The sequence below is a fragment of the Vollenhovia emeryi genome, unplaced genomic scaffold (assembly GCF_000949405.1).
Source record: "Vollenhovia emeryi isolate VEMERY1.0 unplaced genomic scaffold, V.emery_V1.0 DF939172.1, whole genome shotgun sequence".
Lineage (NCBI taxonomy): Eukaryota > Metazoa > Arthropoda > Insecta > Hymenoptera > Formicidae > Vollenhovia > Vollenhovia emeryi.
Window position 1 is genome coordinate 1005557 of NW_011967194.1, and position 12040 is coordinate 1017596.

The window sequence follows — 12040 nt, forward strand, 5'->3', positions numbered from 1 at the left end:
AAATTTTTCGAGAAGTGAAAATTTTCTGAAAGTTATTAAAGTGACTAACGTTAATCTCACAGGGCTGTGTCGAGGGTGGACCTTTCGGCGGCAGTGGCTTGCAGCAGCAGCAACACCAGTCTCTCCGCCGTGGGCAGGTCGAGCGCATTCTCCAGTAGCAATTGGCGATTGACAGCTGGTTCCGCGCCAAACACGCCGAGACCGACGCCGCCGGTCTCGCCGCAACGCTGGCCGAGACGGCTCTCGAATAGACAAACGCCGCAACTGCCGGTACCACCGGAATCCCATCCTTCGACAATGACGTAGCATCGAGACTCGCGCGGTTCTCTGTCGAGCCTGATGGAATAACGAACCGAAGGAGATCAGCGAACCGCTCGAGAATCTTACCACCAACATTATACGCTCTTCACTGTCGGCAGATTAGATTATCAATTTGCTATCATTTTTCGGCATTGGATGCTCGTTCGGATGACTCGCGGGAAGGAATTTCCGGTAAAAGAGAAAGGAAAGGTATTTATGAATTATATAAAGACGTGCCTGCGAATGTTTCTTTACATTTGGGACATTCGGGATATTTAGTAGAACGCATAAGAGATAAATAACGATCTAATGTGATCCTGCAAGATGATATGTATCGGATCGAGTCGAACTCGTCGGACCGACGAGGGAAACGTTGATACATCGAATGCGCGTAAGTAACGCATTGTTGGAAATTGTTGGTGATATTGACTTATACAAGTTGTTACAAGTTGTTGCTTATACTAAGCGAGAAAGTGCTTTTACCGCGAATGGGATGGGAAAACGATAGGATTCTTACGTGTCGGAAACACTTTGCGTTTTAATTTCGCGCCCCACGATTAGATGATCTTCGTCCTAATTAGATTCTCTCACGGAGAAATAACGGCGTCGACGGATACTGACAATCTGTCATTTAAATATATCACGAGGTTGAATTAGTACTCTCGCGCAACGGATCGATGTGTGAGGTGAGGTAGTAAATTGGAAAGATTGACACATTCGGGACATGGTATTAATCCTTTGGGGCTTTATCGGTTACAACGATAATTGCGTGCAATTAAGTGCGACCGGTTATTTCGCGCTTTTTACAGCGCCGTTCAATCGCACTAATAATGCCCTCGTTAACGATCCCCGCGTGCAATTGTTCCCTCGGAGATAATGCGCGAATCGTTACCAATTAATCATTGGTTGTGAAAAAGAATATTGCTCAAAGCGGCAATTATGCAATACATACAACAGCGTTCCCAAAGGATTAATTTAGAAAAGGAAAATACATAGAATCGAGCGCTCAAATGTAGCTTGATAGTTTTGAAATTGATCGCGCAAAGTGGTGAGGCGTCGAAGAATATTTTCCGATAGAATTTACGCGCGCGCGCGTGTGTGTGTGTGTGTGTACGTATGCGCGTGCGTATGCGTGTGTAAGAATGCAGGCGAGTCGTGACGTGTTGAAAGAATGAGAATATGCAGAATATCGATTTGCTTCCGGATCCACGCGCGGTTCAAAACTCATCCTATGAAGGACCGAACGGTTTTGCGCGACCACGCTCGTAGGAAATGAGGGATCTTCGTTCCGCAAACCTGTTCCATTGATTTCGTTCGCAACCGTCCATGTGATTGTTGGCTTTCTAGCGAGATCGCACTGTTTTATCACAAGTTGTTGAAGAGAAAAAATATATACACACACACACATACATATACATACACGCATGTTGGAAACATACACGTACATTGTTGCGCGAAGGGCTTTCAGAGAATTTTATAAGCGCGCCGGTGATCGCAATTATATTATTATATACGAGTCGCGTAGTAGGCATTAGGCAAAACTGTTGTTGTTGTCTCGCCAGCACGAGCACCAGTCGTTTACGAATATGTCGAGATTTAAGATAACGTCGCTTCGATCCCCCTCAGTGTTACTAGTGTGCACGATAAAGCAACGTAGATCGTTTTTCAATCGTTGCCACGCACACGTTTCGCGTACACGTGGGAAGCTATGCGTCGCGACGGGATTATTCGATGTGCGAGCAATCGTCAGACCAGCCGATCATATCAAACGCGCCATTATTCGCGTACATTTTCTAAAGAAACACTCGTGCTATTCGCGAACCAAGCTGAATCCATAAATATTCTGTAGAAGCTCTACAGACATTCCTACGGAGGGCTAACAAATTCGTAAGATATTTTTTTAATTGAAAGATATAAAAATTAACTTTACTACACTATAGGTATATTAAAGAAGAAAGAGTAATTAGACGCGCAAATTATTGTTTAATGCTAGGAGCAAACTTTATAGATCACTAGACTACGTCAAATACAAATTTGATTTAATTAGATGAAGATGGGTTTGCAGTTGTATCTATACGAAATAACTGGCGAGAAAGCAATATTTTACAAAGTAATATTGTAATGTGTATATAGAGTGTCCTATTATCACCGTAAAATGATTTAATCGCGTATATTCCGGAGAATAGAAAATCTTAGTATTAAAATGTCAAGGTCGCAATAATTTTCGAGTTATAAGCCAGGTTGACTAATGGTACCGTGCAACGTTCGCACGCTTGACTGCAGACTGTATTGATCTGTCATCTATTACTCATTTTCACGTGATATTAATTTTTACTGCTCAGCTGATTCTACCTTTAATTTCTCATGTATGTATAAATGTTATACCTGTATGAGACACTTACATTTTGCAAGGAATTAAATGTTTACTATTTATTTTATTTAAATATATTGGAACGGAGAATAATTTTGTTTATGACGCTCGATATTGCGTGCCGTCGCGTTACTTCTCGAAATACGAAATCGCGACGATTGCCGGAAGGCGTCAGCTACGCGACTTGTTTTCTATAAATGATACAAAGTCGCGATTAACTTCTGCACGATTACCGATCCATAAGCGACAGCTATCTATTGAAGCGAATACATATTTATCTGTTCAGCGATTTATACATTTATAGTAGAAATCGAGGCGATAAAGAATCGAACTCATAAATTGTCTCGGTGTTTACGGGCAATAATTATTTCACTAATAACGCATTGATTCGAATACATCGAGCGGTGAATTCGCCGATTTGGATCTAATTTAACTATTATTTTTGTATTGAGAACGCGAATCGCCAGATTATTACATCCCTGGTACACAATACAACGGTATACAAATCGCCGATTCGAGTAATTCAACAGAAAGCCGCGATGTATCGACCATCATTAATAATACGTGTGCTTTGCGAATTGCGCGTGCAGAATTTTGATTGTTTATTATCCAACGTGATTGGTACATTTATTTATCATTCAAAATATTAATTGCCCTACAACGCGCGCATAGACTATGCGTTGTTCAAAGTACGAAAGTGTAACTAAAAGCGATATCTTTAGTACTGCAGCGGGTCCTTTCCTCGCATTGTTCTTTCGCCGGGATGTAATAAAATACACGTCGCTTACGGTTAATGTTAGAACTGCCGTCTTAAGTGCCGTACGGTCGTTATATTCCGGTGATTAGTCGCGCGCGCGATTGTAATTAACCGTATCTTCGTGAGTTAAAGTTGTGTGAGTGTCGACGAAGAAGCGACAACGAAGAAATAAGAGAAAGGGAGAAGGCCTTGCAGGCATCGAGCGGCGGTTAAACATCTGACGGGTGAGTTTTATTTGCGGAATTAATCAATTATTTCCATTTGTTTGCCTTGTTTATTTCAATCTATATATAGGAATTAGAAGGGAGACTCTTATTTATAAAACATAAAGCCTTACGCTTGGGAAAACATTTTCGACAGTTGTCTAATTATTAAAGATCCAATTGAAAAAGTTATAATAAGCGAAGTGTGTATAATAATTATTTTTCGAAATTCGCGTTACTTTAGACGCCGCTGTAATTTGAAGTTTATATGTCTATTTTGCAGATCAATTTATTGTTATTACGCCGCTTGTGCATTGTATATCGGTAAGTCTCAAATTACTTTTTATTTTAATCTGGTAATGGATCCGTGAATATTTCGAACAGACACAACAGATTTATTGTTTTGCAATGGATCGGCTAGGGCAGATTAATACACACAAATATTTAATTGTGGCAAATGTGTAACGGTCCATCGATCTATTATGCATTCAAGAATGCATACATACAAAACTCATAGGACCTATTGTTGTTGACGTATTATTGACTGCTTCGGTCATTTACTGGCTCATTTCGGTGTCATACTACATAGCAGAATATTAATTACTAAGTAACATGTAAACCACTTGCAACTTTTAGGAAATTTTATATTCGTGTAAATAAAAAAAGAGATTGGAAACATTACGGTTAATAAACGTTTTACAGAACAAGAGTTTGATCAAAAAAATGACAAATAATGCTGTAGTTACTTTTCAGAACATCGAAAATAATTCTCGTATAAATATAATTAAATTTTCCAAGTTTTCGAGTTTAATGATAAACAAGAGTCTCTTTTGAAACGTAAGGACAAAAGGTAGGTAAAATTATTATAAATGAAATATTGATTAAAAGTGTTTGGAATATAAAACTAATTTTCTTTCTTTCTTGTAGTGTTGTTTCGTGGATAATCAGGATGGAACAAAATTTCTTTTTAATTATATATGTGTGTACGTGTATGTATACATTATGTACAATTATTTCTGTAATTACAAATATTGTGTTATATATAAATGCATACACGCGTGTGTATAATAGAAATAAATTTATGTACGGCTATAAAGAAAAAGTCATTAATATTTATCTGGGTTAATGTATTTTCTCTTGTTTTCCCTTCCCACAATATCTTTAAAATATAATTTGAGGTGTGCATTTGATTTCCCTATTTTATTCGGAGTTAAATATAAATAATATATAGTAGTATTGTTATATAAGTTTATGAAAGAAGGAAATGCTCGAAAATGTTTTAATGTATGACAAAAGAATAGCAAGTATGTTATAATCAAATGACAGATTTTAATTAATTTATTTAAAGAAACGGCGTTAATAGTTATTAATTGTACATGTTCTTACAATACGCCAATTTGATCTTAATCTTTCAATAGTCTGCTCATCCATATTGATATATTGACGTTATATTGAAATAAAACAGAAAGACGTGAAATCCAATAATTATTTCGTCGCGGAATAAAACTTTTTATGCAGATCATTTCGAAATTACTCGGTTACTTGTCGATATAAAATGCATTATTTTTAAGTTATTTCTAATGTAACAGATGTTAAATAATTCTACTAACATTTTGATAATGTATCAAGAAGAAACATTTATTAATATTTAATAAGTTGTCTATTTTAAAAGTTAAAAACAATTTTTTTTAATATAACTTTTGTAAAAGTATTAAAATCAATATTTAAATGGGCAATGCAATATCAACATTGTATTAGCACAAAAATTTCATTTGGAAAACTATTGGAAATATTGATACGTCGTATCAAATAAATGGAAAACGATGGACGTGACAAGAGTGATTGGTTCTCAAACATACAAGCTTTATGCAAGTACGATTTTTATATCTTGGATAAAAATCATACTTGATATTATCTTCGAAAAGAAAAACGATTTAAGAATAGATTTTATGTGCGACCAGTTGGATTTATTGTAGATTACGTTATCTAATTAAATCGCTATGTATTTATCAATGCTGAGTGGTAAAAATCAACCGAACAACAGACGACTGATTAATATCAATGCGATTCTGACATTTTAGGACTTTTTTACTCTAATTTCCACAAAAAACGCGCTGTTAAAATATTATATGATAAACATAGTGAAAAATGGGACACTCTGTATATATTACGGACAAAGTAATTAGAAGTAAAAGTGATCGCACAGTACCTCGAGTTAAGATCCTCTCATATCTAACAATAAAATGAACGTTAAATAATTTCTGCATCCACATACAAGACAAATAATTAAATGCAACTCCGTTTGTGAGTCAGAGGACAAAGGGCAGAGAATATGCTTTAATCGTCCTGCGTAAACCGTTGAAAAAACAAAAATTGGCATAACGTGAACATTATTACGTGCTTCTCCGTGAACGCAGAATCGGGTACGAGTTTTCGTTTTACGAGAAAATGGTATGCCATGGAAAATGGGGTAATTCCGAGTTTAATGTCGCAACGGTGTTTGCCGTTGAGATCGCATCCGCGAAACAGCTGCGCCACGTGTCTGGGCTTTAGTGTCAAGCCTATCTCCGACGTGAGATATCGACGGAACGGCCGTAAACTCACCCGTATTGTCGCGTTCGTTTAATATTTCCTCGTAAAAACGCGCGTAATTAGCCCGCAATCAGGTCGCTGCATCTTAGCGCTGAATCAGCGCCGATCGGGCGCGAGTGAGGGCGATCGAGGATGCGTTCGTACATATCATCCGCATTTAAATCCACGTACCTACACACATACATATATATATATATATATATATATATATGCGTGCACACGCGCACACACGCACGCACGCACACACACACACATATATATTTTTTAAGGTCGCGATATACGCGAGATCGATGTATTCAGAGCAGAGAACTGACGGATCAGCCGTAAAGAATTTAAATCTATGCATTTAGCGTGCGTCCCGGTTTCACGGAGCGAACAGGCGACTCTTCCCGATTCAACAGAGGAAATTTATTTTTCACCGGGATTTTCATTTTCCTCCGGTCCTCCCCCCCCCCCTTCGTCCTTTCCCCGTTGCTCTTGTTAGTCGTACAAAGTGGTCCAAGAGTGGAATCGAGAATACAAATCTGTGATCGCTATATTTTTGGAAGAACTACGAGGATATTCGCTCAGTGTGACTCGGACCCGCGCACTTTCTATAGGCGACGTATGTAGATGGTTCTACTTTTTTACAGCGTCAATGTTAACGATCACACGTAGGTAGATAGGTAGGTAGGTAGGTAGGTACGTAGGTAGGTAGGTAGAGACGCCCTGAGAGCATTGAAAGTGGTATCGATGCCGAGGGAGCCAAGTATCGGTAGCTTATCGATTTGAAGCATCGCTAAAACGGTAGCTAAGTCCCCGACGTGTAACGCGCAGTCGAGGCCGATAAGCGAGCGCGAAAAACGCGGTGAAGAGAATCGCTGGACGATGCGACGCAACGGCGATGACCGAGGACTTTGCGCGGATAAAGTTCCACCTTTTTGTCGTTTCGTTAGAGATCGGGCAAACGCGATATATTGTTAAGAGAGATCGTTCGTCAAACAGCGATCTCTTCGCTCCCCCATATCGATGCGACGACAGGCGGTTTTTATCACCTTGTTTTATTCCAGCTAAACGTGCGCGAAGATATCGGCAAATCTTTGCGGGAAAGATTCCCAGGCACTTTGAGTATCTCGAATCTCTCGGCGCGGAGCGCACGGTGTAGTTAACGTAGATTAAGCGTAAAAGTACCGGTTGAATTACTCAGGGGGGGGGCCCGGAATCGCAATCAGCACTTTTACCCACCTGGTCATTACCGTAGCGTCGCGTAGCGTCGCGCCGGCTCGGCGTTGCATGTGCAATCGTGATTTTCTAGCAATAAGCGGAGATTATCGACGCCCGCGAGCCGGCATAATCGCGCGAGGAGATCGCGGGACGCCGGTTATCGCTCGTAGATGTTAGCGAGCAAGCTTGATCGTTTACTACACCGCTACCACGTCAAGTGAATCGTGCGATTCGTCCGCGCGCTGTCGCGCCCGTACTTAGAGATTCATTAGCGGCTCGCGATATTTATTTTTCTAACGTCAGTGTCGATCGTCCACCTGATTAGGCGACCGCGACGAGGGGACCGCGGGGAGGTTCGTACCTTCGTCGTACGTGTCAGCGGCAAGTATGTACAATAAGTTGTTGCATCGCGAGATTACTGTTGCACCGGTAATGTTATTTTAAGGCCACCCATGTGATATTTTTGTAAGCTGCAAAAGAGAGAGAGAGAGAGAGAGTAAAAAAAACGTTTTTGGTTCTCACGCTGAAAGTGGTCGAGGAGTTATTTCGCCATCCCGGGCGAGCGAGAGCCCACCGTTTCTTCCCACCGACAGTCTCCCACCTCCGTCTTCCTTTCATTGTCATGATAACTATCCACGATAACTAGTGAAAGTTCTGTTAATTTAACTTTAATGAGTTTGCCCCGACTTGGGAGGCAATTTGATCAGCAGTTTCTGTGCTTCTCATCCATACCCAGCCTCCCGCTATCACCTTTTCTGTTTAAATATACGGGTCGAATGCAGATATAGGAAAGTCTGTGATTAATTAGCTCAATCTTCCTGGTCCCGGGCACCACAAATAACGCGGCACGGATTACCGTTAGCGTTGCAGTTAACCCTCGAGCTCTCCGGTATACGCTATCGGGGCGAGACTAAATTATGTTAATATCGATTGATACATTTGATTGATGGCCTGTTTATACAGGTATTACACGGGGTGTCCCGTGAGGAAACGTTGACGGCTCCGCAGGTGACGCGGTTCCCTCGACCTACGGAGCCTGGCGTCTGCCAATTAATCGAGACGTCGCGCGATCGCGTAAGAAACGAATTCCGGTTAACTGTTATAGTAAACGGCAATCACCGACGGTGGTGAGTAGCGAGCTGTAAATCCAGTCCTTATTCGCGGCAAACGCGATTGCTATCGCGATCCCGCCCTGCCTCGCTCGTTCGCGCGGCGCCTTAATTACTCCAAAAATATCGTATCGCCCCTGCAACACGCCCGAGGTAGATACCGCCGTTGGATTTTAACGCGCGATCGCTATCTCGCATTCCAAGGCAATCGGCGTACGTGTATACGCTCCTCACGCGACACCCTGTGGACGGCGACGTGAATTCGTGCCTATTGACGAGCCGCGTATCGGCTCGGCGCGCGAGACACGTAACAAGGTGAGAAAACGACAGCGAGGACGATCGATTTGCCTTGTTAATTATCGCATTGGAATAGCGACGCCGCATATCGGCACGTTCGTGTGCGCATGGGAGGGGCACCGCAGGCTACACACGCCACGGGCGCTTCGTATATTTGTAGTACAGAGTCGCACGACATTAATTATCCGATCTCGGCGACCGAGTAATTTGCCCGCGCGTGCCCCTCCCCCTGCCCTCTCGTCGAGTTTCCGTCTCTCTTTGCCCTTCCATCGAGCCACAATCAGATCTGGCGATAACCGGTAAGTGCGATACGATACACGAGGACCTTCGGGAATAATCTACACGCGATACAAAAGAGCTCCGGCGATTAACTGCAGCCTGCCACATAACAACGCCATTTGCATATCTGCGAAAAAATGGGAATGCTATTTGGAAAAAGTACATACGCATCCGGAGCCGACGTAGAACGCAATATAATACTTTAAACATCGTTTACGTACTATTGCTTATTTACCATCCCACGTTCGTTCATTCATTCATTCATTGTTGCGTCGATTCCCCCTTGAGCATATTCTCCCCGACAAGTTAATGTAATTTTCAGCTAACGACCTTCAAATGATCGTATTTGACGGCACGGCTGAATGAACGCTTTGCTCGGAGCTTCCTCCTCTTCGTGATCAACCATGCGTTCTAGATCGGAATCGCATTAGGCGATTGTGAAGGCCAGCCCGGAACGTGGATACCATTTCTGACCTTTCCACTTGGCGACTACGGGTGTTCCGGATCGTTATCGGACCATAACTCGACAGCGGGGCGATGTAGCCGCTTAAAAATTATCGATCGACAAATGAATGTATCGAAGCGTTGCTCGCGAGAGAGAGAGCATCTTTCGGGATAACGATTCTTCCTCTACGACTGTGCGAAATTGCCCCCCGCACAACTTCATTTAGTATAAAACTAAGACAATGTCAAAGTAAAATCAATCATTCTTATTCTCGTCTACAGGAATTAAAAAAGATTGACTTACTATATTGAGACCAGAGTAACTTTAGATATTCTTGCGTTTATTCTCCGTCTTGCAACGCACGAGGTTGGCACCGCGATATTCGATAAAGGACGAATCTAGATTTTAGAATTTTTCATTTAATAAGATTAAAATATTCTATGTGGAAGTATTGCATGACGACCAATGGCTGGCAACTTCTAATTAAAGAAATTCATTGCAAAAAATATTACCTCACCCTGGCTGAGGTAATATTTTTCGCAATGAATTTCTTTAATTAGAATTTGCCAGCCATTGGTCGTCATGTAACTTTTCTACAGTTTAATCAAGAACTGGCGTTAAATAATTCTTTACGTTATTAAAATATTCCTTTCTCTATAATAAATATGAATGAAAAATAAGACCATATTAAAATGAAATCAATAATTCTTATTCTCCTCTGTCGAATTAAAAAAGATTGACTTACTATATTGAGACCAGAGTAACTTAATATATTCTTGCGTTTAGAATAATTTTTCCCTCGGTCTTGCAACGCACGAAGTTGGCACAGCAATATTCGACCAAAGACGATATATAGGATTATTTTATTTTAGAATTTTTCATTTAAGATAAAAATATTCCTTTCTTTATAATAAATATGATTAGCGCTATATCGATCCTATTTTACGATGCATTCAAGTGTAACAGCATCGGCAAATTTTTCCGCGGGTGCGGAAGAATGCATTCCTAATTTACTGTATCTCAAGTTCCGTTTCAATTAACTATAGAGCGAGGACACGGTAATTAAGCGGCGCTCTGTATAAATAATAAAACACTCCCGCTACTTGTTTCCGAGGCTACAAGCTTTCAGCGTTAAGTCGCTAAAGTTCTCGCTCCTTCCTTTTACTCTACTTTCGCTTTGCTCGCCCGCATCTGCCTCAGCTGCACTTCGACGTTCGCGTCCGTTGGGATTTATTTCGCGTATACCTCCGTCGGGTGCTCGACGGAAAAGTTGATGGAGGGAACTGTGCGGAAAACACATACAGCTGTCGACGGTGAGCGCGGCAACGTCAAAATTTACACTTTACGTTCCGCCAAGTTGCACGGCGACGAAAGTTACAGCTAACCGGCTCGTCTTGGGCTGAGCGGGCGGAGAGCGCCGAGATTGCCGTTTTCCCTCTCGCAATTTCCTCCGCCGAGTCCGACGCCGGCGACACAATGCGTTAATATTAAACGTCGTATAACGGGAAATTACAATTTACACGCAAATTATTATCCGCGTGCGCGCGCGGCATCCAGCCACGCGGTCACGCCGTGCACAATAGCGTGCAACATTTATTCACGCGCGCACTCGAACAGCCGAGCGTTAACGATCAAACGTCAAAATTGATTCTCCGCGGTGTGATTGGCGGTATTGTCCAAGTCGAAAATTCGCGTACGCGCTCGAGTGGGGCGGGGGGGACATTTTTGCGCGTCGAGCGCGCGCGGTTAATTAACTGTGTCGATTAATTAGATAGCAATATCCTCGATATTGGCACGCATGCCGCCGTCACCGCCGCCCGCCCGCCCGCGTTCCCACAACCGCGTATTTTCCATCCCCGTTGATTGTAGCGGACTCTGCCGCGTGCCCGATTCTCCCCTCGTTTGTCCACTCGTCCAATAATTGCCGGGTGTCATAATTACCGGATATTCGGTAATTACGCCGGGAAGGCACGGTGTCTTTGATTTGCGGCCCGGTCCAAAGTTTCAATTGCAATTTCATTTCGGGTTCGATGACAGTCGGCAACGCGCGCAACGTTAAATATCGCCTGGCTCTCTCGTCGCTCCCTCCCCCCCCCTCCCTCGCGCGGATACATAATTAAACGATCAATAAATAAAGCGAAATTATACACTACGCGAGGTCATAATCCCTCGCCGTTGAGAGCGCGCCCGCGCGCGCTCGCTCAAGCCGGTTTACCCGACTCTAGGGATGTGTGAATTTATAATTAGCCCGTCATTTGTTGTAAACCGCAAATGCAATCTCGTATTCATCGCGCGGCAACAACAACGGGGTTGGGAGCCATACATTTTTGATGGCGAGCCGACAAATTGACCGGCGCACTTTGAAATTGCGCCATACGAAACTAACGAAGCGTGTGTGCATCGCCGATACATAATTCATCGACGCGCGCGCGCGGTAGAATCTATCCTTGAAATTTACATATATAGCCGTCGAAAGATAAACCC

General features: G+C 42.3%; 1 protein-coding gene across 2 annotated transcripts in view; it reads left to right on the top strand.

Annotated features, from left to right (window-relative positions):
• The window catches only part of LOC105563758 (dual specificity protein phosphatase 22-B), a 14405-nt gene extending 9769 nt beyond the window's left edge, over positions 1–4636 (top strand). Inside the window, exons 8-9 of one of the 2 annotated variants that reach the window (XR_001009070.1) lie at positions 63–3652; positions 3915–4636. Coding sequence is in view for 1 of the 2 variants with exons in the window: in XM_012015640.1 (XP_011871030.1) it covers positions 63–306 (244 nt within the window). In the remaining variant the exon portion in view is untranslated. Of the gene's footprint in view, positions 1–62 lie in introns of both variants that reach the window. The other variant, XM_012015640.1, reaches the window with a different exon arrangement.
• The last annotated feature ends 7404 nt before the right edge of the window (positions 4637–12040 follow it).